The 23617-nt window shown below is 41.4% G+C and overlaps 1 protein-coding gene across 1 annotated transcript in view; it reads right to left on the bottom strand.

Moving 5' to 3' along the window:
* Positions 1 to 23617, bottom strand: part of LOC116826200 (C3 and PZP-like alpha-2-macroglobulin domain-containing protein 8) — a 166580-nt gene that overhangs the window by 97890 nt on the left and 45073 nt on the right. The window contains 11 exon segments of the mRNA XM_032782775.2: positions 205 to 375; positions 558 to 785; positions 1278 to 1386; positions 4435 to 4519; positions 6522 to 6635; positions 6788 to 6842; positions 7505 to 7522; positions 8133 to 8185; positions 8343 to 8508; positions 18099 to 18121; positions 19825 to 19976. Of these exon segments, the coding sequence (XP_032638666.1) occupies positions 205 to 375; positions 558 to 785; positions 1278 to 1386; positions 4435 to 4519; positions 6522 to 6635; positions 6788 to 6842; positions 7505 to 7522; positions 8133 to 8185; positions 8343 to 8508; positions 18099 to 18121; positions 19825 to 19976 (1174 nt within the window).

Genomic DNA, 23617 nt, shown 5'->3' with positions numbered 1-23617 from the left:
AGTTTCCCAGCGTCACTACAGAGACAAGGTGGGTGAGGTAATATCTTTTACTGTTGGTAAAAGAGACAAGCTTTCAAGCTCACACAGAGCTCTTCTTCAGGTCACTGACTGATTTCCCATTTTTAGCACCAATTCACAAAAGTGCACATTTGGCAAGATTAGCTCTATTAAAGCCCATTAATCCAATAAAGAGCTTTTACCCACCTCCAGCCAGACATACTGGGCAGCTGTAGGAATAGAGGGGATTTCAAACTCCACTAAACCACTTCTGGATACCAGTTCACTTGTGTAAACGTTATCCTTTGGTGTTAACTCAGCTTTGATTCGAATTGTGACCCCGTCAGCAGGGCTCCCATCAGGGTAAGTGACTTCTACCTAAACAGTCATTTCATTAATAAAACAAGCCATTTCATGTTATTAGCAATTCCATATAGTTATAAAACTCAGCACCAGATAAAAGGAACATCTCAGCACATGGTGTATAACACATTAGGATAAATTGCACATAATAGCCTTTTTATCAACCACCCTGAGTGTCCCCATATCTCCAAGCTTACCTTCCCTTTGTAGGGTAGGCCAGGTTTGAACTGCTTCCTAGTATCCTTAGTATACTTGATGTCAATCAGCTGTTTCTGAACAGGCGTTGAGTCATCAAACGTGACCTGCTTGCTCCCATCAGAACTGGTCACGATGGCCCAAATATTGACCGTGCCTCGGAAATGCTCTGGGACATCAGCTGGCATCATGTCTCTCACACACACATCGAAAACAGCAGAGCCATCAATCTACCAGCCAGGCCGGGGAAGGAAAACATTACTCACCATGCGCAGTTAAAAAGGTGTTTCTGGTCAAATACAGAACATGGGGTTTGCTTTCTTTAGGGGGTGATGGGGTATTTCTTTGTTTTATTTTAAAGGGTCTTGGGTATGGGGACACAATCCCTAAGGGAGAAAATAACCAGCAACATATTTTGTGTGTTCTTCATCCATAATCTGTGATAACACCGACCCAACCTCCATCACTCCCACACGTTCTTCCCATCAGTATACTCTAAAACACCTAGCACTCTGTTAGCACTATCTCATTTAACATCCCTCTTCCAAATATTGACACAATCAGATAACATGTGAAATACTCTAGTATTTTTAGTATGTAGAGCTCAGGTAACACATTTAGACCCTGATTCTGCATTGCTGAATCAAAGGAAGCTCTGGTATTGACATCAAAGGGTGCAGATCAGGCCTTTCTATTGCAGCTGATTTAATGATCCCCCTCACCTCTATGGTTTTGAGGACAGGGTGTCCCACTTCATGCCGGTAGTACCCCACTCCATTTATAGTCATGTTGACAGTTAACTTTCCTGTCACTGGTTTCCCAAACGTGTATCTGAAATAGAAGAAGCAAGATAATGAAAACCTCAGATTGGCTCCTCTCCATTTTCTTGATTAACCCAAGCTGGATCCACAATGCCTGCATACCTAGAACTCAGAAAATAAAAGCCACCAAAAGAGGCTATTTCTAAATGCCAATTGTTAATATCTCAGTGAAAGTTTTTACTAGAAACTTCCGAACAGTTGATCTAAACTAAATTAGACTGGCAACAGAAAGATCCTGTCTCCAGCTTTGCAGGCTTCTGTACAGAGGCATCCAAACTAACAGAGACAATCTGACTTGAAAGTTAGATTAATCTCAGGCGCCATCTGTTTTAGGATTTTTTTTAAACTCAGCACAATTCTCTTCTAATTTCTATATTTTCTTTTTTCTGTTGAAAAAAATCAGCATGTAGGCTCCTCTCCAATACAAACATTTCATGTTCATTCTGAGAAGAACAGACAGCTACTTTTAAAAGTTTCAGTGGAAACAACTCTTTTTCAAATTTAAATACCAACATCTGCAATTCAGACATAGCAGTCTTATGCCAGCACAATGATGAGAACCAGAAAGTGAAACCGAGCAGTCTAGGAGCGCTCTCCCAGATAAAGTGAAATGCAAAAAATAAACAAACCACAGAAATGGTGGAAAGTGCATTCAATGTTACAATAATTTAAACATGAAATGATTTAAAGAACAAAGATGAAGACTATTTTTTTCCACACCACACAGCTTTTAGCTTGAAAAGGTATCCCTTTAAGAGGAAAGTTTATCTGTGCTTAGATGAAAATTTTCTTTCTTTGAGCAATAAGGTCTACGGATTTGTTACAATGGGTACTTCAGCCTGCTTGTAGTTTGAGGGCAGAACTAGACCTGTCAGTCACTGGCAGCAGGGGACTGTCCCACCCACAGGAGTTCCGCTCTGACATCGAGACAAGTCACAGTCAGGATAATTCTATTCTACTTTTCTAAATTACAGATGACTCTAAGAAAGGAAATTTTTAAGTAAGCACAGATAAATCTTCCTATCTTCATTGTGCTAAACACCATAGATCCGTTACAATGGAATTTTCACAGCATGTACCACTAGAATGGGCAGCAGGATTATCTTTTAAATATGGACTGCCAAAATTAGGTATATTATACACTGCATCTTCCCCTGGACAGTTAGGCAAGAAGACTTCTGCAGAAAAAGGGCACTGGCTAAAGACTGGATGATCAATATGTAACATTTCGTGAATTGTTGGCAACATGGCTGCCTAGCAAATCTCATGACAAGAGATATGACTCTTCTGCCCTCAGATTGTCAGTATTCCCAGTTCCTACAGTGCAGACTTTGATGCTTGACAAAAAAAAAAGAGTATTTCTTGCATTTACTTTGGGAATGGATGCTATGACAGTTGTGAGGACTACCTCTCTGAATTCAGAGTACAATACTAGTCTCATCTGAGAGTGCACAACTCCATAAACTCATCTGATTGCAAATAAATAGTTAATTGGTAGTCCACTTTAATGGATAGGAAGTATATGATACCTCCCACAATGACTCAATTGAGAAAGTGCTGTAAGGACCAGAATGAGGTTCCAAAGTTGTGCGTTATAACTTCGGAAGGGCTGGAATCAGGATAGGTCTCCTAAGAGGGTATTTTATATCAGGTTTTGCACAAAACTTTATTTTCTTGAACATAATGAGAATGTTATAGTATAGAGATATGACCTTTTGTTTGAATGTCCTCAAGTATCCATATTAGAGGCCTCTTGGAGGAATCCAAGGTTATGTTTCATTTGTCCAGTATGGTATTCTTTTATTTGCTGACTTATTTCCTTCTAGAGTCCAAGAGTGATAATCAGTTCATCTCTATATCTATTTTGAACCTAATTTATATATTGCAATAGCAAACTTCCTCTTTGAGGGAGAGACACTGAAAGATCCAATGTTAAGTTAGTCAGGTCATAGAGAACTACAGCCTCTTCAGGCAGAAAGGCATAAACAAACAGTGTCAATCCTCTCTCTCTTTCCTATCTTTTATATGGTCCTGGAGAGAAGCAGCAAAGGTGAGGAGGTATATAGCAGAGATCTTGCCCAGCTTTGGAGAGATCATCCCTTACCTCATATCTTAGGTCCTGACACACGGAGAGGCCACAGGGCACTTTACTGTTGTTTGCAGATACCAGAAATCAATCACCAGTCAATCAAAATTACTTACAATAAATGAGGATACTTCTGGTTGCAGCTTCCACTCTGTTTAATCCAACTTCTGTCATGAAAGCCTTGGTGTTCTTCCAACACCCGCTAAGGGGGTGAGGTAGGAGACACAGACCATTCATTTTACCTTTGCCTTCCTCAGCCTCGCTTGCTCCCTGAAGCCTGCAGGGGCACCAGCTGCCTCAAACACCTCAGAAGTGGAAACAGAGCTGAGAGGAGCATCTCCGCAAATAACAAATGCAATCCTGGGACATGACTAGGAATTAGATGGACATATTATTGAGCCTAACCGTTAGTCAGAAATTTGAAATAAAGTTTGGAATTTCCCTCAGAAAAGCTCTTCAGCTGGGAAGGATGGATAAGCCACCAGTGGCTGGGGAAGCAGATAAGACTGCAAGGAACTTCAGGAGGTGAGGCATTCCTGTGCTGGCAGTGACTGACTGGTCTGGTTTTGCCCCCAAACTGCAAGAAGACTGAAGTAACCATTGTAATGGATCTGTGGACCTTAGCATGATGAAGAATTGCTATGGTGCTAAACCAAACATTAGAGCAGCTTCCTCTTCCTCCAGAGACCTTATGCATGAAGGAGTCACTCAACACACAGTACAGCATACAATCAGAGATGTGTATGCAATGGAGGAATTAGAAACTTTATTACAAAAGCCAGGAGACCACGGGTACCTGAGTATCACATTCAAATGTGCAGTGACAGGAAAATCATCTGACAATGGTCTGAAGTCATGCTGGAACATTTGGGGATGAGACACATGCTCCCTCTGAACATAGATGATTGCATTATCCCACAGCTACACTGCAACCTATAAAATATGGGACTGTATCTGTAACATACCCCCTACCTGGCATGGACAGTTCCCTTTTCACAAGCCGCAAGATCTCGGATATAGAGAGGTGGGTCAATCAATAGCTCAAATTTTGGTAACACTAAAATGGAGCAAAAAAGAGAAGAGGTGTTTTACAAACGTCTTAGAATCCAGGATATACTAATAGCTATATATCTTTGACAAGATCCCTTCTTGTGGTTGGAGCACTGCAGGCAAGGTGAAGACGCACAGCCTTGAATAGAGAATGAAAGCAACATATCAATATCAGCTGATGCATCAAACCAGAATCCTACTAGCAATGTGCTATTAAGTAACCATTCCCTAAAACGAGTTAGTGATCAGCTGCCCCACATCCATATATCATGTTCCCATATGGAGGATCCGAGCTAGAGAACTGAACCCAAAACTTCATTTAGGAGCTGGGTGGCAGGCACACTGTTTCGCTTCTTGGAGTGAGGGGCAGGAGCACCTTGCATTACCTGCAGTACCTCCCACTGCCATTTCAGGAATAGGTCTGATGATGAGCACAGTATAAATACCTCAGTGGACAGGGTCAGATATTGCACATAGGGACCTGTGGGGAACAATCCCCATTTCTCACCAGCCAAAGGGACTTTGAGATAGGGCAGGGGGCCTTAAGAGCAAAAATAAGAGAGGGGTGATGATTAGGAATTCTGAGGATCCCAAGATGGGATCTGGTGAAGGAAGGAAAAAACTTAGTGATTGACTTAAAATAACTTTAACTGTTTTTCCAAAATAAAGTGAAGTCTTTGTTACCTATATACATGGACTGTGCCACATGAGGATGAATATAAACCCCTTTATATTATAAAAGATATCAACTGTAGCGAGGTGGTCACCTGCTCCTGCCCTGAAGAGCTTGAAATCAGCCCTGGGAGAGGGTTGAGACAGCGAGGGCGCTGCTGCTACGAAAGCAGCAAGCCTCGGTGGACTGGGGAAACAGCCACAGCTGTGGCCATGCCCCAACCAGGCCACAGCTAGCCTGTATAAAAAGGGCAGTGGGCCAGGAGCAACAGTCTCCCTCTAGCTGAGGAGAGAGATGAACCTAGTTGCCTGAGTGCTAAAGGGTACTGGAGTGAAGCAGGGCTGTGGAAAGGCCAGAGGAGCTGGGGAGCTCCGGGCCAGAAACTCCACAGGCTGCAGGGCCTTGTACAAGGTCTCTGGAGGTACTGGGTTGTAGAGACAGGCAGCAGGTCCAAAAGCCCCTTGCCTGTGATGAGTGGCTTATACTGCAGTCTGCCCCAGGGAGCAGGGGCTAGTTGGTGACTGGCAGTAGCCTATGACTGATGCGAGGTGGGGATGGGGGTGGGAGCTCCCCAGGGAGGGGAGACCCTAAGAGTGAGGGGTTACTGCCAGGACAAGCACCCCGGATTTGCAAGGGGCACCAAGCGGCAGCAGGTTTAAAACAAATAAAAGGAAGTTCTTCTTCACGCAGTGCACAGTCAACCTGTGGAACTCCTTACCTGAGGAGGTTGTGAAGGCCAGGACTATAACAGCGTTTAAAAGGGAACTGGATAAATTAATGGTGGTTAAGTCCATAAATGGCTATTAGCCAGGAAGGGTAAAGAATGGTGTCGCTAGCCTCTGTTCATCAGAGGATGGAGATGGATGGCAAGAGAGAGATCACTTGATCATTGCTGTTAGGTTTACTCTCTCTGGGGCACCTGGCATTAGCCACTGTCAGAAGACAGGATACTGGGCTAGATGGACCTTTGGTCTGACCCGGTACGGCCGTTCTTATGTTCTTAAGTTAAGTCCTGGGAGGGACACAGGTGCCAAGCAGTGGCAGGACACTGGCCTGCAGAGGGTGCGCCAATAGCTGGAAAAGAGCTAATTCCCAGATGACCAGCAGGAGGCGCTGCAGGAGTGAGTCACTGCACTACTACATCAGCTAAGAGTTTGGTTAAGTTTCCAGGGTCCATTTCCTGCCACATGTTACATCTGACAGGAATTTTTTCTTCTGGAATTTTTGATACATCATTTCTTGATTATTTCAGCTCAAATAAAAAATATTTCATAGTGTCAGTATTCTGAATATTTTTGGGATTATGATCAAAGTTGACTTGCAGGCAATAACTCACCATATTTCTGAACTTCAAAGGATTTGTTGTATGCATGCCCTTGCATTTCAGCAAAGATAAACCACTCGCCAAATACTGGCTGATCAGACAAAGGGAAACTCATATTTACAATACCTAGGAGAGAAGAAAAGACACTGTGAGCCCTCTCTGAGTATCAGACAATCTCTGTAAACCTTTATTTCAATAAAAACCCCAAAAGGCAGAAATTAATGTTAGCTAGCAGAGGAAAATAAAGCTATGCTAAACTGTAACAGGCAGAAATTTACCACAACAAAATGGCTTCAGATTGCTCCATTCTATCATCCGAGACCCCCGAGGATCCTAAAAAATGGTTTAGGACAAAAGACATTATCACAAAAAAGGCAAAATTTCACTAGTACTTTTAACCGTCAGCCTGCAACAAACAATTTCACTTTCACACAAATAATTAGCATCAATCTTCTAAAAAACAATAATAATCCATGGCTTGAGATATTTTGTGTCAGCACTAAAGCCAGTCAGTCAGTTAACAAAAGTACACACCATGGGGTCAGCTCTTCCATTTCTTGTCAGATAAAGAAATTAGTTAAAAGAGGATGGTGAAAAAAAAGAGTCCCTCATTCCTGTCAAAACAAAGAAAAAAGGGAGAGGGGTATATGAGCAATCTAGCAAAATCTCTCCATCTCCATGCATTTCAAATGAATCCATTACCATAAGTCTGGGTGCAAAGATAATCATATTACCCCACCCAGGTGCAGCACAGGAATGTATCTGCACAAGGAAAATGAGAGAGATGGGTAAAGTTGTTATATTCATAAACCCCAGTGGATGCAACCAATTTGTTCAGTTTTCCCTTGAAGAGGCATTTATGGGAAAACATTTCTGAACTCCAAGCAGAGATGGTGATGATAGATTTGGCAGAGAATGAACTTGTGACCTGCTCCCTTCAGAGAGGCCTCAGTGACCCTGTGTAATGATGCCACTTACTAATGGTGGATACTCACGACTATGTAGGCTTCAATCTGAAAGAAACAAAGAATAAAAACACCCATGAGACAAAGCTGTATTTTTCTATCTCGTGAGAAGCTGTGAGGCTAGCATAAGCAGGGTATGCCACAGAGCTTCTGGCCCCTGCATGTTGGTGCAGAAGGGACACGTAATATCCTCTCATGTGAAAGAGCAGTTTGGTCAAACAACCATTTCACTCAAACATCTGACTTGAAAACTGGCCCTTCAGACCTCTGGTTAAGTGACTGATCCTGGCCTCTAGGTGCTCCCGTAATATTAGTTTCAAAGTGCTAGTCCCTCAAACATTCCTCCTCCACAGCTGCTTTGGCCTAAGTATGTTTTATTTCACAACAGTATTACACCTACATAAAGCAATTAAAGATTAATCACTTACTTCTACCCTTTGGCTACAATGTGACCAAATTCAGAAACTAAACTTAAAACTACAACATCCTAGCAAACACATTTATTGTAACAACCCATAGTAGGAGATACCAGAGCAATTGAAGATGAAGGGAACAGCCACTCACTATATTGCTGTGTAACTCCATGTAGGTGTGTGATAAACAGGAAATGCTGAACCCTTACAACATTTTACAATGGGAAGGAAAGCTATTCACTTACTTTCTCATTGATCGGTCGCAGGTCAGAAGTGACCATAAACAGGTTTATCAGCACTATAAAGGGAGAAAAGGGAAATTTAATTAATCATCAGAGCTAGTACTCAACAAGAGTTGTGGTCTCAGGGATTATTCTTAAAAGGAGTTCTCGTCTAAGTATTAAAGTTTTTGCATGCAGAAGTGGAAACTGTGAGGTTCACAGAGGCTACTTTACCTTTCTGCTTGGGTTTATAGACAGGCTTGTCAGTCTGGATGAACACTGATGTCCCTTTGCTATCTATGGTTACTGTGGTATAGTTATGAAAGATGTAACCTTCCTCTGTTAGGTGCCGGTTTCCCCAAACTTTTAAATGTGCTTGTCCACGAAGCCCTGAAGGAACCTAGAAAAGAGACCATGAGGTGGGGAAGAAACAGGACTTGAAGAGTCTTCCTGCTTACAGGGGAGAACACAGAATCATAGAATTGGAAGGGGGCTCGAGAGGTCATCTAGTCCAGTCCCCTGCACTCAAGGCAGGACTAACTAAGTATTGTCATGGTTTATTCATGTCAAAGCCTCAGCAGCAAAACTAATACAAACAAATTACCACCCTATCTAAAGATGAAAGGAAGAGACACCCACTAAATCTGTGTGTAACTGTGTGTGAGTGCGTGCGTGGTCAGTGGAAAATGCAAAACACAAACATTTTAGAGTTATAAGGCAAGCTTTAAGAGACACATAGTTATGTCAGTATCATAACACGAAGCCCTCTCTCCTTTCCTTCATCACCCAAAGCAAAGCAGTCTCTGACCTGCCTATGCATCTTCTGTTGACCTGAACTCCCCAAATTCTAGCTAATCAGGTTCAAGAACTAAGCAGTGAAATCTTCCAACAGTTTAAGACAGTGGTTCTCAAATTTTTGTACTGGTGACCCATTTCACATAGCAAGTCTCTGAGTGCAACCCCTCTTATAAATTAAAAACACTTTTTTATATATTTAACATCATTATAAATGCTGGAAGCAAAGCGAGGCTTGGGGTGGAGGCTCGCGATCCCCCATGTAATAATCTCACGACCCCCTGAGGGGTCCTGACTCCCAGTTTGAGAACCCCTGGTTTAAGATCTTTACCCTGTTCTTAAAATTAGGGTTACATTGATGTTTTTAAAAAAGCCCATTATAATGGTGTGCAACTTCCAGGAGCAGGATAAAGGGAAAGAAGTGACCCAATAGAGCAGGTAAATACAAGTAAGGTCACATGTGCACTAGAGACCATCTCTGAAGACATTTGAAGAGCACACCCTTTCCTTATCATACATGGCCAGATTCTATGGTTGGTGTTAACACATCTTGGGACCCAGCAGTGATCAGAAAGGAAGAACACTTCTTATGTTCTTAATAGGAGAACTGAACAGAGTTTGAGTACAATGGGACAATTTTATTATTTTACTTTTTCAAGTGACTCATAACACCACCATGACCTTGCCTGGTTCTGCGCTACATGTCAGCAATGTGATGTAGTTGAAAGAAAGGCTAATATCATTCTGGGGTGTATTTAAAATGTGTGTGTGTGTGTGTGTATATATATATATACACACACACACACACACACACACACACACACACACACACACTATAAAATGTTAACATACTACATTGTGCATTAACATTACTTACTGCATTCTGGGGCGTATTAACAGGAATGTCTTGTGCAAGATTCAAGAGGTAATTGTTCCACTTTACTCAACACTGGTGAGGCCTCAGCTGGAGTATTATGTTCAATTCTGGGCACCACACTTTATGAAAGAGGTGGATAAATTGGAGACAGACCAGAGGAGAACATCAAAAATGATCAAACTTTTTAGAATACCTGACCTGTGAGAAAAAGCTAAAAAAACTGGGCATGTTTAGTCTTGAGAAAAGAAGACAATGGGGAACTTCATAAAAGTCTTCAAATACATTAAGGGCTATTATAAAGAGAATGGTGATCAATTGTTCTCCATATCCACTGAAGGTAGGACAAGAAGAAAAGGAGTTAACGTGCAGCAAGGGAGATTTAGATTTAATATTAGGAAAAACATTCTAACTATAAGGTTAGTTAAACTCTGGAATAGGCTTCCAAGGGAAGTTGTGGAATCCCTGTCATTGGAGGTTTTTAAGAATAGACTGGAGAAACACCTGGCAAGGATGGTCTGGGTATTTTTGGTCTTGCTTCAGTCCATGGGGCTGGACTTGATAACCTCTTAGGGTCCCTTCCTGTCAGCGCCGGCTCCAGGCACCAGCTTAGCAAGCACGTGCTTGGGGCGGCCACTCCGGAGAGGGGCGGCAGGTCCAACTATTCAGCGGTGGGTCTCTCACTCCTGGTCAGAGCGAAGGACCTACCGCTGAATTGCCGCAGATAGCCATCGTGGCTTTTTTTTTTTTTTTTTTTGGCTGCTTGGGGCGGCAAAACCCCTAGAGCTGGCCCTGCTTCCTGCCCTACATTTCTATTCTATTTCTGGCCAGCACATTTGACTAATAAAGCTACAGCATGCTGAACATGGATCCACAAACAGAACTGCTATTGCTGTCAGTGGGAAAGTCAAGGCAGATGGCAACCCATCACCAAAGGCCAGAATAAATAAGTGAACCCTAAAAATAAATTGAGTTGAAGAAGCCAGCTGCTGCCAATCTAGAGATTCTAGCACTGAACTCCACCACTACCCTTTCAGCAATAAAAATCAGTGCTTCACTACAGACCGCACGTACTCCTAACAAGATAAACTAAGGTAAAGGATATCCCACCATTCAAATAAACCTCTTAGCAATTGTTGAAGGAATAATCATGGTCCATAAAAGGAAACTGTGTCAAAAGGAATGATAATCAATGACATCAAAGACCAATTCAGGTGGCTTTGGACTTCTCTATATTTAAGATAGGTTGCCATTTTCCTTGCTAAAGCACTACCACCATACCCCCAAAATCAGACAGAAAGTCTAATAAATCTGAATTTCCTCAGCATATCAAGGATAATTTGAGTTTGGAAAGAAAAATCTGCCCTAAAGGAAACAGATTAATGCAGAATAGCAAGACAAAGCCCAAATGAGATACACTGGATTGAGGAAGCAACAAGACTTTAGAGGAGACAGCAGGAAATGTATGGATTTCAGAAGACATCAGACCTTGCAAAAACAATTTATTCATAAAGAAACAAAACCTAAACCTTGATATTTTAAAGCTGGGAGAGGAAGGATGGTCTTTTGGTCAAGGCATTGGATGACCCTCTCTGTGACTTAGGGAACTAAGGCATAGACTCAGTGACTTGTCCTATCTGTAAATTGTGGAAACAGTAATTCCTTTCTCCCACTCTTTGTCTATTTTGTCTATTTAGATTGTAAGCACTTTGTGGCAGACACTGTCTCTAACTATGTAATAAATAGTGTTTAGTAGAATGGGGTCCCAATGTGCAACTATGAAAAAAAATCATATTTCTCAGGTCCTCTGTGTCATTATTTTGTTATCCAGAAACAATTTTAGTATTTGTTTCACACATTTGGTACAGAGATGAGAGACTATTTTATTCAATGACATAATTACTATTTGCAAGGTCAAGTCAGGCTTTTTTGGGGAGCAGTATTTACTAGTTTTGCCTCAGTGTCCCCTGAAATGTGGCTGGCCATCACTGCTGTCCCGATCAAACGCAGGGCAAATGCATTTAGATTGTGGGAAGGGAGTGTAATTCATGGTCTGAATGAGTTCTCCCATGCCATCTATTAATGAATTGGAGGAAAAGACCTCAGGAGCAGACAGTATTTGCACAGACACATTTACTGTGCCAAGGTGATCAGCAGACAGACCCGCTTTCCCAAAGTGATCAATTTTGGCTGTTTTGGGTTAAAATTCACTTTAGTCTTGAAGACAGCGGTAATTAAATATTATTATCCCTAACAGGCAGCAGAAGTATACTTACATGCCCTAACTGAGGAGTCACCTTCACTTAATGTCACTTGCTAAGCAGGGGGGAGTGATGCCAAATTCAAGTGAAAGTCAGAGCGGTTGGGGACAGGTGTTACTACTTGAGAGTATAGACTCTGTTTAAAAAGTGTCCTAAATACCATTAGATCCTTTACTTCTGACATTTAAACACAGAACTGATCAGAGTCAAATAGAGTTCCTGTGTCTGCTCAGAGATCATTAGAACTGAAATCACTGATGAATGGGTAGAAGAGGACAGAGTGCAACAAAAAACAATGCAGAGGCTACAGCAATAACAAGTTTCCTCAAGTAACAAGTTGGTGAAATCACTAAGAGCTGTCTAGGGTGGAACACAAGAACACTGCATTGCGGCTAGAGGCAGTAGCAAGTGGCAAGCAGAGAGCAGCAGCAAGCGATGACAGAGACAGTGATGAGTAGCAGCAAAGATGGCAGAGACAACAACAGCAGGAAGAAGTAACATTGCTCAACCCCCTTTCAGGGAAGTGAACCCCTGTGAACAAACCCTGAATTCTGGGATTTTTACTTCAAACAACCAACTGTGAGTGGGTGCAGCAGAGGAAAAGGGGAGTGGTGTGTTAAAGGATCATTCACCCATCAGACTTCAACATCATAAGATGGAAAACGGAAGCAAAGGACTACTCCCCAAGATACTGTGGGGTGAGCGTGAGCTTGCGGTTTGCATACTTTTGAAATATTGTTATGGTGTTTTCCCAAATTAATGCTGAGTTCCTTCTCCCTTTTAATAAGTTTTCTTTTATTATACACAGACTCAGTACTTGCGAGTAGGCAAGAATTGCCTCTCAGAGGCACCTAGTGGTGGTGTTTGGTTTTCCCAGATTTCTGGGTGGAGGTTCAAAAGCCAGACCTGTTTTGTAACGTTAAGAGGAACCACTAGATATTGAAACCAGCCCTTGTTTCTGTCGACACCACTTGATAGAAGGGTTACAGGAGTTTCACACTCACCACAGATGAAAGTGATTACATATAAAAGAGTGAGACTCAGCCACACAACCAAGTTAAACATTTTATGCTCCTCAGAAATTGAGAGATTATTTGGATGCTTGCTAATGCTCTGGGATATACCTCAAGTTTTTTACATAGGGAAATAATTAAGCATATTGTAAAGTATATGGCATTACTGAAAGAAATGACCCACATTTGCACACTCACTCCATTTAAAATTATCCCTTTGTTTCAAACATACAACCCAAATACACGACAACCAACTATCTTTAGATGAAAACACAAATATTAAAAAATCTGTCAGAGTGACATTATGATACCAGTTCAAGACAATTTAAAAGTGAAAAGGAGTGTGACAAAATTCCTCCTTTACCTTGGTGGGTCCTGAGCTTATTGGCGGATTTGCTCACCTCAGTGATCTTCCCCTCTGGTGGAACCCACAGTCTGGGTCAACTCCTCCTGTGTCTAATCAGGAGTTGCGAGGTTTGGGGGGAACCTGGGCCCACCCTCAACTCCGGGTTCCAGCCCAGGGCCCTGTGGATTGCAGCTGTCTATAGTGCCTCCTGTAACAGCTGCATGACAGTTACAACTCCCTGGGCTACTTCCCCATGGCCTCCTCCAAACACCTTCTTTATCCTCACCACAGGACCTTCCTCCTGGTGTCTGATAACGCTTGTCCTCCTCAATCCTCCAGCAGTACACTCTCTCACTCTCAGCTCCTTGCCTTCTTGCTCCCAGCTCCTCACACACGCTCCTTCTCCTCTGGCTCCTCCCTGCCTGACTGGAGTGAGCTCCTTTTTAAACCCAGGTGCCCTGATTAGCCTGCCTTGATTGGCTGCAGGTGTTCTAATTAACGTAGCTATCTCTACTGCCTTCTAGAAAGATCTTAATTGGCTCCAGGTGCCTTGATTAACCTGGAGCAACTGCCATTTGGTTACCAGGGTACTAGGGATTTGTTTAGCCTGGGGCTAACATACCTGTTCCTCAGTACTTTACTGTAGCCATCTGGCCTTGCCCCATCACAGAGGCAATACACTGCCTTTATCAAAGTATGAAATCAGTAATGACTGCAGATCATATTCAATAGTGAGCTGCAAGCTTTGGGTGAACAAGTCTACAGAGGCTTCTCTAACTATGGATATTATCTATAGTTCCCCTCGCATTATGTCTTCTTGCTATGAAAGGACAGGTGCTAATGGAGAAGTGCATTTGGATAAGTACATTGACTACACAAAAAAGAAGAAGAAATGTCTCAGACTTCTTCTGAAACTGGATTCCCAAGTACAATTTAAACACTGGACAGAACACCATGAATATCAGTCACAGGCAAACTGCAGAACAGGAACAACAAACCTTGGGGTATGACCAAAAAGAGCATAGCAGTAGGAATATACTATCAACCACCTGACCAAGATGGTGACAGTGACTGTGAAATGGTCATAGAGATTAGAGAAGATACAAAGGCAAAAAATCCAATAATAATAGGGGATTTCAACTATCCTCATATTGACTGAGTATATGGCACTTCAGGAAGGGATGCAGAGATAAAATATCTAGACATCATAAATGACTGCTTCTTGAAGCAGGTAGTCCTGAAACCCACAAGTGGAGTGGCAATTCTTGATTTAGTCCTAAGTGGAGCACAGGATCTGGTCCAAGAGGTGAATACAGCTGAATCAGCAAACAATATCAGCTGATAACAGCAAACATATTGTAAATAAATTTAACAACCACGTAGGGTGAAATAAACCCACCACAATAGCAATGAACATCAAAAAGGAGAACTATACAAAAATGAGGAAGCTAGTTAAACAGAAATTGAAAAGATCACTCACAAAGATGAAATGCCTACAAACTGCATGAAGACAATTTTAAAAGACCATAACAGAAGCTCAAACTAAATGTATAACCCTTTTTTTTTTTAAGAGGACCGAAAAAAAAAAATGGTATCATAGCTCAACAGCAGAATAAAAGAAGTAATTAGAGGCAAAAAGGCATCCTTTTAAAATTGGAAGTCAAATCCTAGTGAGGACAATAGAAAGGAGCATAAACTGTCGCAAGCTAAGTTTAAAAGTATAATAAGGCGGCCACATAATAATTTGAAGAGCAACTAGCTAAAGACACAAAAACTATCAGCAAAATTTTTTTAAGTACATCAGAAGCAGAAAGCCTGCTAAACAGCCAATGGGGCTACTGGACAATAGAGATGCTAAATGAGCACTCAAGGAAGACAAGGCCATTGTGGAAAAGCAAAGGTTATGGGGGAAATTCCCAGACTGGAGCCATTCTTTTTAGGTGACAAATCTGAAGCACTGTCCCAGACTATGGTGTCAGTAGAGGAGATTGTGGAATAAATGGATAAATTAAACAGCAATAAGTCACCAGTACCAAATGGTATTCACCCAAGAGTTCTGAAGAAACTCAAATATGAAATTGCAGAACTACTAACTGTGGAATGTAACTTCTCTCTTAAATCAATCTTTGTACCAGATGACTGGAAGGTAGCTAATGTATTGCCTATTTTTAAAAAAAGGCTCCAGAGGTGATCCTGGCAATTACAGGCCAGTAAGCCTAACTTTAGTACCAGGCAAATTGGTTGAAACCATAATGAAGAACAGAATTATCAGGCATACAGATGAACAAGATACATTTTGGAGAAGAGTCAACATGTTTTTTGTAAAGGGAAATCATGCCTCACCAATCTATTATCCTTCTGTCAGGTGGACAAGGATGATCCAGTAGATATCGTGTACTTGGACTTTCAGAAAGCCTTTGACAAGGTCTCTCACCAAACACTCTTAAGCAAAATAGGCAGTCATGGGATAAAAGGGAAGGTCCTTTTATGGATCAAAAAGTGGTTAAAAGATAGGAAGCAATTTGGTAACTGAGCAACAAAATGGCAGATGAATATCAATGTTGATAAGTGCGTATTTGAAAAAAAATCCCAACTATACATACAAAATGATGGGGTCTATATTAGCTGTTACCATTCAAGAAAGAGATCTTGGAGTCATCATGGATAGCTCTCTGAAAATATCCTCTCAATAGATAACAAGACTAAAAATATCTTAATGCCACTATATACATCCATGCTACTTCCCTCCCTGAATAACGTGTGCAGTTCTGGTCGCTTCATCTCAAATAAGATGTATTGGAAATGGAAAAGGTGCAGAAAAGGGCAACCAAACTGCTTATGGATATGAAGCAACTTCCAAACAATCCTGACAGATTGCCATCAAGATGGTTGACCACATGGCAAATCAAAGGCTTTGATTTACTTGTAAACCAATTATAGTGTTGTGGATGTAGTGAAGGTACCCATGCTCTGTTGCAGCAACACATCATAGGTCTTCCTATGAAACACTTAGGTCTGCTGCAACAGTAAAGTGCTTACATTCACATGCAGTAATACAGCACTGCATATGAAAGAGAAACTCCAAATGTGCTGAACTGCAACAAAAATTACTGCAGTTCACCAATAATATTAGGAAAAACGTTAACAATAAGGGTAGTTAAGCTCTGGAACAGACTTCCAAGAGAACTGTAGAATTCCCATCACTGGAGTTTTTTAAGGACAGGTTGGACAAACACTTGTTGGAGTGGTTTAGGCATAGTTTGGTCCTGCTGCAGCACAGGAGGCGGGACTAGATAATCTCGCAAGGGTCCCTTCCAACTCTAGATTTCTATTATACTATTAATACTCAGGGATGATCTGGATTTATTCTGGTCTGGATCACACAGTTATAGCGACTAATCCAATGAATTATCCAGACCCCACAGCTCTACAAGCTTCTTAAAAGTGATGTATTGCCAATATTCCAGAAACATGTCACAATTCAATTACTGCAAGATTTGTTCTCCATCCTCCATCTGCCATTGGAGATAACTACCCCAAAATAAGTCCTGCATAAAACAGTTAGATCCAATATGTTAATACACCACTTTGCCTTTCATTCCTACTCCTACTTTGTCACAGCAGCAGTAGTAAACATTCAGAGAAAATCATGATCACATTATATACCAGATTAGCACATTTAAACACCTCTTGTGGAACCAAAGGTTTTGGAGGCACTTAAAAATACATATGGCTTGGTTTTATTATTATTTAATTTATATCCAATATTTCAGAAGCCTGGAAAACACAAACATACTTGATATCAGCATGGAAGTAAAAGGAGACCATCTTGCAAACATGACATACTAAGGGCCTGCCTAGCACCTCTATTGTCATTTACCCCTGTTCCAAGTGGGTGTAAAACTACTACCTCCAATGCAAGTAAGTGGTGAACTTTAATTTGGCAGCATTTAATGCTCACTTGGCACAGGGGTAAATGATTTATGCAACATGCAGAGCAGGGGGGAAATCAGCCCCAGGATGTCCTGATTATGTAAAAGACACAGACTTAAATCCCAATGTCCTAGACATTTGAATGAAGATCAGATGTTCCTCTATTTATTTAAAACTCATCATCTCCTCATATAGGTGTATAATGATTTTTTTTTTGTTTTAACAGAGTTTTCTGCCTTAGTTGCATTTAAATTAAGCATGATGATTATTTTACCTCATAAAGGTAACTTCCCCATGTTTCTAGTGCAGCCAAAGTTAACATGGCTGTATTTTATTCACTCTCGGTTGTGTTGCAATATTACCCATGCCAGAAGTTAAAACCTGGACAAATCCGGGAAAGAGTCTATGTAGCAACAGAAGATCAGTAGGAACGTTATTACTGGAATGATTTCCAGTGGATATCCAGTAATTTCTCGACACGTTTTGAGGACTTCTGTGTACATCCTGTATTCCTTGTCAGTTATATATCCTATACAGCACCACATCTATAAAATAACCTAGTCATGAATTTGTTATTGAGCAATCACCCATATAAATTGCTCGACTCTTGCATATATAGTTCATATGAAACATAATCCTGAAAGCTGCACAAACCAAGGCTATTAATTCATCCCTAAATTGATTCTCATTTTCTCTGGCTGCTAATTATCTAGTAGTCTTAGAATATTCTCTCTCCCCAACACTATATGAATAACACTTGACACTCACCTTAAGCTTGATTGTCCCTTTATCTGACAGAGAAAAAGAGAGAGAGAGTGAGTTATGGCATTGTGTTATTCTTTCTGAGTTAAAGCACTTACTTCTAAGTCAAGTAGGACTCAGAGGAGGGAAACTGTCATGATGCCTCCAACTGACAGGTCCCCTGATAATGGTTTGATTTAGCGGAAATAATTTTTTCTGCACTGTGCAAAACCAGCAGCAGAGGTGGGAGGAAGGAAACTATATACAGCTGGCCTCTTCACTATAAACTTGGCCTGACTGGGTATGTTAATTCATAACTTTTTCTCAGAGTAAACTGCAAAGTGCTCTATGGTTAGAGTACGCAACAAAGGTTGGGGGTTGGCCACAAACAAGCTTACTAGAATATTTTCCTGACAAAGAGATCTTTGGCCTTTCCTGTGACTTGAATCATCCTCATTAGACTCCCATAAAGTCTACTTTGGTTGCTGTATCTTACCATAGCTAAGATTTCTGTTTAGCATGTATCACCCACATGTACAAATACCACACCCATCTATGTAGCCAGCCCAGCCCAGCTATTTGCTAACCTGCGACCTAAAATAAGAGTGATCCAATTTGCAAGGGGAGAAGGAGAAATATAAAACCAGAGACATTCCCTTAAGGAAATGAAACCTATTTTAAAGGAGAGTTTTTCTATGGATCATGACTTCTCTTACTGATGAGTGAGGGATTTATGCATGTAGTACCCATTAGTTGTAATAAAGTTACCCATATAAAAGCCAACTAAGATGACTAGGAACACTCTTAGGCCCACCAAAATCTCGTTCTCTCCTTTCATGGAGCCAGCCACAGCCCATAAAATTACAGGCCCTGCCAGACCCAACCACCTCTGGATCACTCTTCTTTATCCCAGCTCAGGAGCTGTTTTATTCAAAGCTTATGAACCCAGAAGGTAGACTTCAGAGATTTCCTCAGTTAGTAGGCGGTCATTAAGATCACAGCATCAATGCTTCTCCTGAGCTTTGCACAGAACAGTGTTAACCATAATGGTAAAAAATACTGTTGATTGTCTGAGTCCAGTCTACTTTACAGCTTCCATCATTGGTAGCACTGCTGAGCACCATTTTCACCAGTGTAATTTGTTTTACACTGTAACAAATGTGCTAAGTGAGACATAGTCAAAGCCCCTTTTGTCTTCCCAGACAGGAAAGATGGATTTGATTTTCAATCCTAAAGGGTATCTAGTTGCACCAAAGTTATCACCTCTCTCTATAATGAATAAGAAAGTCTCCATGATGGATCTTGAAGGGGGAGAATTTGCCTCCCCACTAAGTTCAGATTCAGGGCTAGAAGAATTCTGATGTTTTTGCAGAGATGTCATATTCTTCCTCAAATTCAACCTTATTCTCTTATCCTACATATCGTTGCTTCAATGAGAAAGCTCAGGCTTCCAATGGGAATCTAGATGTCCACCTGACCACTTGAATACTAGTGCATCACCTTCATTTAAGTTCTCCGTGTATCTTACTGTTTCAAAGGCATCAGTGTTGATCATTTCAGACAACCATGAACCAGAGTCAAGCCAGTGCAATCAAAGCTGGGAACATTCTGCACCAATAAATGGTTTACAAATTATTATGGTTCCAGCTTCAGTGTTATTAGAAGCCATTCTTTAAAAGATGCTAAAGAGCTCCCCATAGCACTTTGGCTTGTACACTAGCTCTTACTCAGTTTCCCATAAATGAGAACTTACCCAGAACAGCTCCATGGCCTCGTGCCACTGTTTCTCCTTTGACCACTAGCTGAATCTGGACTGTTGTTTCCTTGATTGAGTTAAAGATGGTCACACTAACAGCTTCCTCTACGCCTGATCGGAAAACAGAAGGTGCTGCTATCAAATAGCCCCTGGGGGATAAGGTTGGAAGTGGATAGTCAGTGAAAACAGCAACAAAGTGTGAGGTGACCAAGGTGCCAAACAGAATGAAACTATTTAAAATATTAACATAAAGAAAAGGGAAAATATCCTGTAATACAGTCACCTAGAGTCTGCCTCCAGGACAGCCACATTGGCAACATGCCAGGGGCCTGGGACTCAACCTAATACGCATAAAATGGACCAGACTGCAGTCTGACTATCTTCACTGGCTTCATCTACTTAAAAAAAAAAAAGTGACCGTAATGTTCCATCTTGGTCCAATGAGGAGAGGTGGGCCATCATCACAGGAGTTTTGTAGTCTTTGAAGATCAAATCTTCATATTAATTATGAGAGCAGCTTCCCAGCCAATTTGTAGAACACTTTACATGTTCACACTTTGGGCACCATTTCTCTTGGACCTCACTAATAAACAAGATAGCAGTTCCTGATATGTGTACATTAGTTAATGCTCATTTTCAAAGAGATACTGTGAAGTCAGTTTATATCAGCATGCTACCTAAAGAATTCTATATGACAAACAGCAATAGAACAAATAAAGCAACAAGCGTTAGCTTTAAATTGCAGCAGCAATTTACAGAAAGTGTGACTTGTATCTTTGGCTTATACATAGGATACTAAGTATCAATAAAAATAAGTATTGTACTAATTAAACTTTATAGTACTTTGAAACCAGCTCTAAGCTACATTATTCTGTATCACAACAATATATAGCTGTTTCTCAACTGTACTTTATCAGATATATTCACATTTATAGAACTGCAGTCACAGTGCCTCGAATAGGAGCCTAAATTACTGATACAACTCAACTGTAGTGTACTAGTATTGACGTCCTAATTATACATACTAACATAAACAGTTAAGTACAGTCTGCTGTAAATGAAAAGGCTGATACACACTGAAGGATTTGGTGACACCAGTCAGAGCCCTCCAGTTTAGCATTATATATAATGTCCTGTATTTAAGCACTGTAGACAAAATTTTTAAAAGTGACTATTTTGGGTGCCAAACTTAACATACCTCAGAGAAACCTGATTTTCAGAAAGTGGGTGCTTCAACACTTTCTGAATGTCAGGCTCAGTTGAGGTATATTAAGTTGGGCACCTACAAAATTGAGGAATACAAAATCATCAGCCATTTCTGAAAACCTTGGCCTTAATTTTCCCCATCTCTGCCTCTTCCCAAACCCCCTGCTTTAAAAGAGGAAGCAGAAGTTAGTGGTAAAAGCTTAGAAATGGGAGTCAGGAGATCTGAGGTCACATTCCTAGTTCTGCTCGTCATTCAGTTTCTGTTTAAATGGCTACATCTTGAACAATGTGTTACCAATTTTTATTGTTTAATTTTCAAAAATCACAGCTTTGGAAGAAGTATTCTAATGGTCCCACTTTCACTTTTAAAACTGCCCTGAAAGACTTCATAACCATACATAATAAAATCTTGTGTACAGTTACGATGGGAAAGCTTATGATCTTCCCATACTGAATGACACCATGCCATAAATTTATAGACTGAATGCACTATAGTCTCTTGCATTAGTCTCCAATATCTTTGGCGTATGATACTGTAAGCAATACATTTATATCCTCTTTATGACATCATACATCTTTCTGCTTCTTTCCCCCCCAAATGGAATTTTTTTATAAGATAATTTTTCATGTCATACACTTTAAAACATATTTCAGCCACTTGCCTCACTTTGGTTCCAGCAGTTGGGTCACTTTAGTCCATGATTAATTATCACTGTGGGATGAGGTTGATGGTGTTTTACAGCCCCCAAGTCACCTTTTAGCAAATTCCAACCCAGTGTTTCTCTCTCAGCAGGCCTCATTGCCATGGAGATCCCATTACACCCAACATAAGTTCAGCTCTCTATGGTAGTTCAGTCAGATTGCACTGGATACTTAGAACTTAAAGAATTTGAGAATAAACGTCCTGTGGACGCAAGTTTAAAAAATCACCAGATTGCTACCTAATCTGCATATCCTTGGTTAGGAAAACACAGCCAATCTATTTGGAGGAGAGAGAAAAATTCATTTGCATCCAGTACTAAATCATTACTTTCAAACTTTTATTGGACCAACTTCTGTTGGGGAGAGAAGCTGGTCCAATAAAAGATATTACCTCACCTACCTTGTCTCTCTAATATCCTGGGACCGACAAGGCTACAAAAATACTGCATACTTTTAACTGTCACATAAGTATTGGTCTGCAGTAATGTATATGAAACACATGTATCCACACTGTTTTAAGCAACTCTTAACTTTTTTTCTGGAATATCAGCTTGTTGATGTGGTATTTAAATTAAGTCATTTAATAGTGTTGTACTTGAAAATTAAATGGTTTAGCTTGGATACTTCTGATGGTAACCTGACAGATCATGCAAGAACTTTTGACTAACGGCTCTGCCAGGGGGTTACACTAAAACTTGGCAGGAACTGGCAGGATGTGAAATATTTTCTAGTAAGCAAGAGAAAATAGGAAGTCTTCATGGCATCTAGTTAAAGCAGCTATTCAGTGTGGACTGGTAACAAACCAACGTAATAAAACAAAGCAAACCTCAATAAAAATTAAGCTAAACAAAAATAATGCATAGGAACTAACTGTGTACTCAGTTTCTATAAAGTAGATGAGAAGATTTTCACAGAAGTTAACACCAAACAAAAACTCCTCAGATGATTTTCCAGGCAAGAGAGTTTCACATGTTCTTCCAGTAAACACCTCCTTCCAGGGAAACTAACAGTACCTCAAACTATTACAATAACTGGTTAGAAGATCAAAGCTCATATTTAACATTCCATATTCATACCATTGCATTAAACAAGTATTTGTACATAAATGCTCCCTAAGGTTGTGTTTAAGACATTCCAAACAAGTATTACGCACCCCCTCCAGAATTTGGATTTTTGCAGAGACCGGTTGTATGATGATTAACTATCAAATATATTTGTTTCCTCCGGCATATTCCTCCAGTTTGCGACCCTGTCTGAGGTTACTGGGAAGAGAATGTTGCATTAATCGATTTAGGGCTATTTGTGTTGTGAGCCATCACTTAACAGCTCCTTACACGGGTTTAAAGGTTTCTCCATCTACACACCTCCCCCCTCCTTACCTGCAGGGTCTGCTCCGTGTTGGGGAAAGGAAAAGGTGGAGGTGCTATGACTCCTGCTCGGAGAAAGGGGTGGCATTGCCTTGAGAACTTAGGGGGCTCCCCCACATGCCAGCGGCAGGGAGCGATGCCCCAGAGCCAGGCTGCAGACCTGGGGTCTCTACCCGGTGACCTGGACGTGGTGGGGCACTGCCCCAGGCCGGTACTTACTGGCTCTCCGGAGGCTGAGCCGCGCACAAGCTGCAGAGGGACAGGAGAATCCACCAGGCGCAGCCGGGCTCCTTGAGGGGCATGGCGCTCCGGGGAGCGGCTCCTTCCCCCAGGGCTGCTAGCTCCGGAGCCCCAGGCCACGGCGCGCTCCCTGCAGCCCGAGCCCGGACGGGCAGGAGCCTTTGTTCCGGCGAGTACAGCTTCAGCTCCCGGCTCCCGGTCCTGGCGCCCCGGTGCCTCTGGCCGCCGCCTCCTGGTTCCCCCCGCCGCGTCCCCGTCCCCGCCCCCGCCCCCGG

Source organism: Chelonoidis abingdonii, chromosome 11 (assembly GCF_003597395.2).
Source record: "Chelonoidis abingdonii isolate Lonesome George chromosome 11, CheloAbing_2.0, whole genome shotgun sequence".
Taxonomy (NCBI): domain Eukaryota; kingdom Metazoa; phylum Chordata; order Testudines; family Testudinidae; genus Chelonoidis; species Chelonoidis abingdonii.
This window is presented reverse-complemented; position numbering and strand designations above follow the sequence as displayed.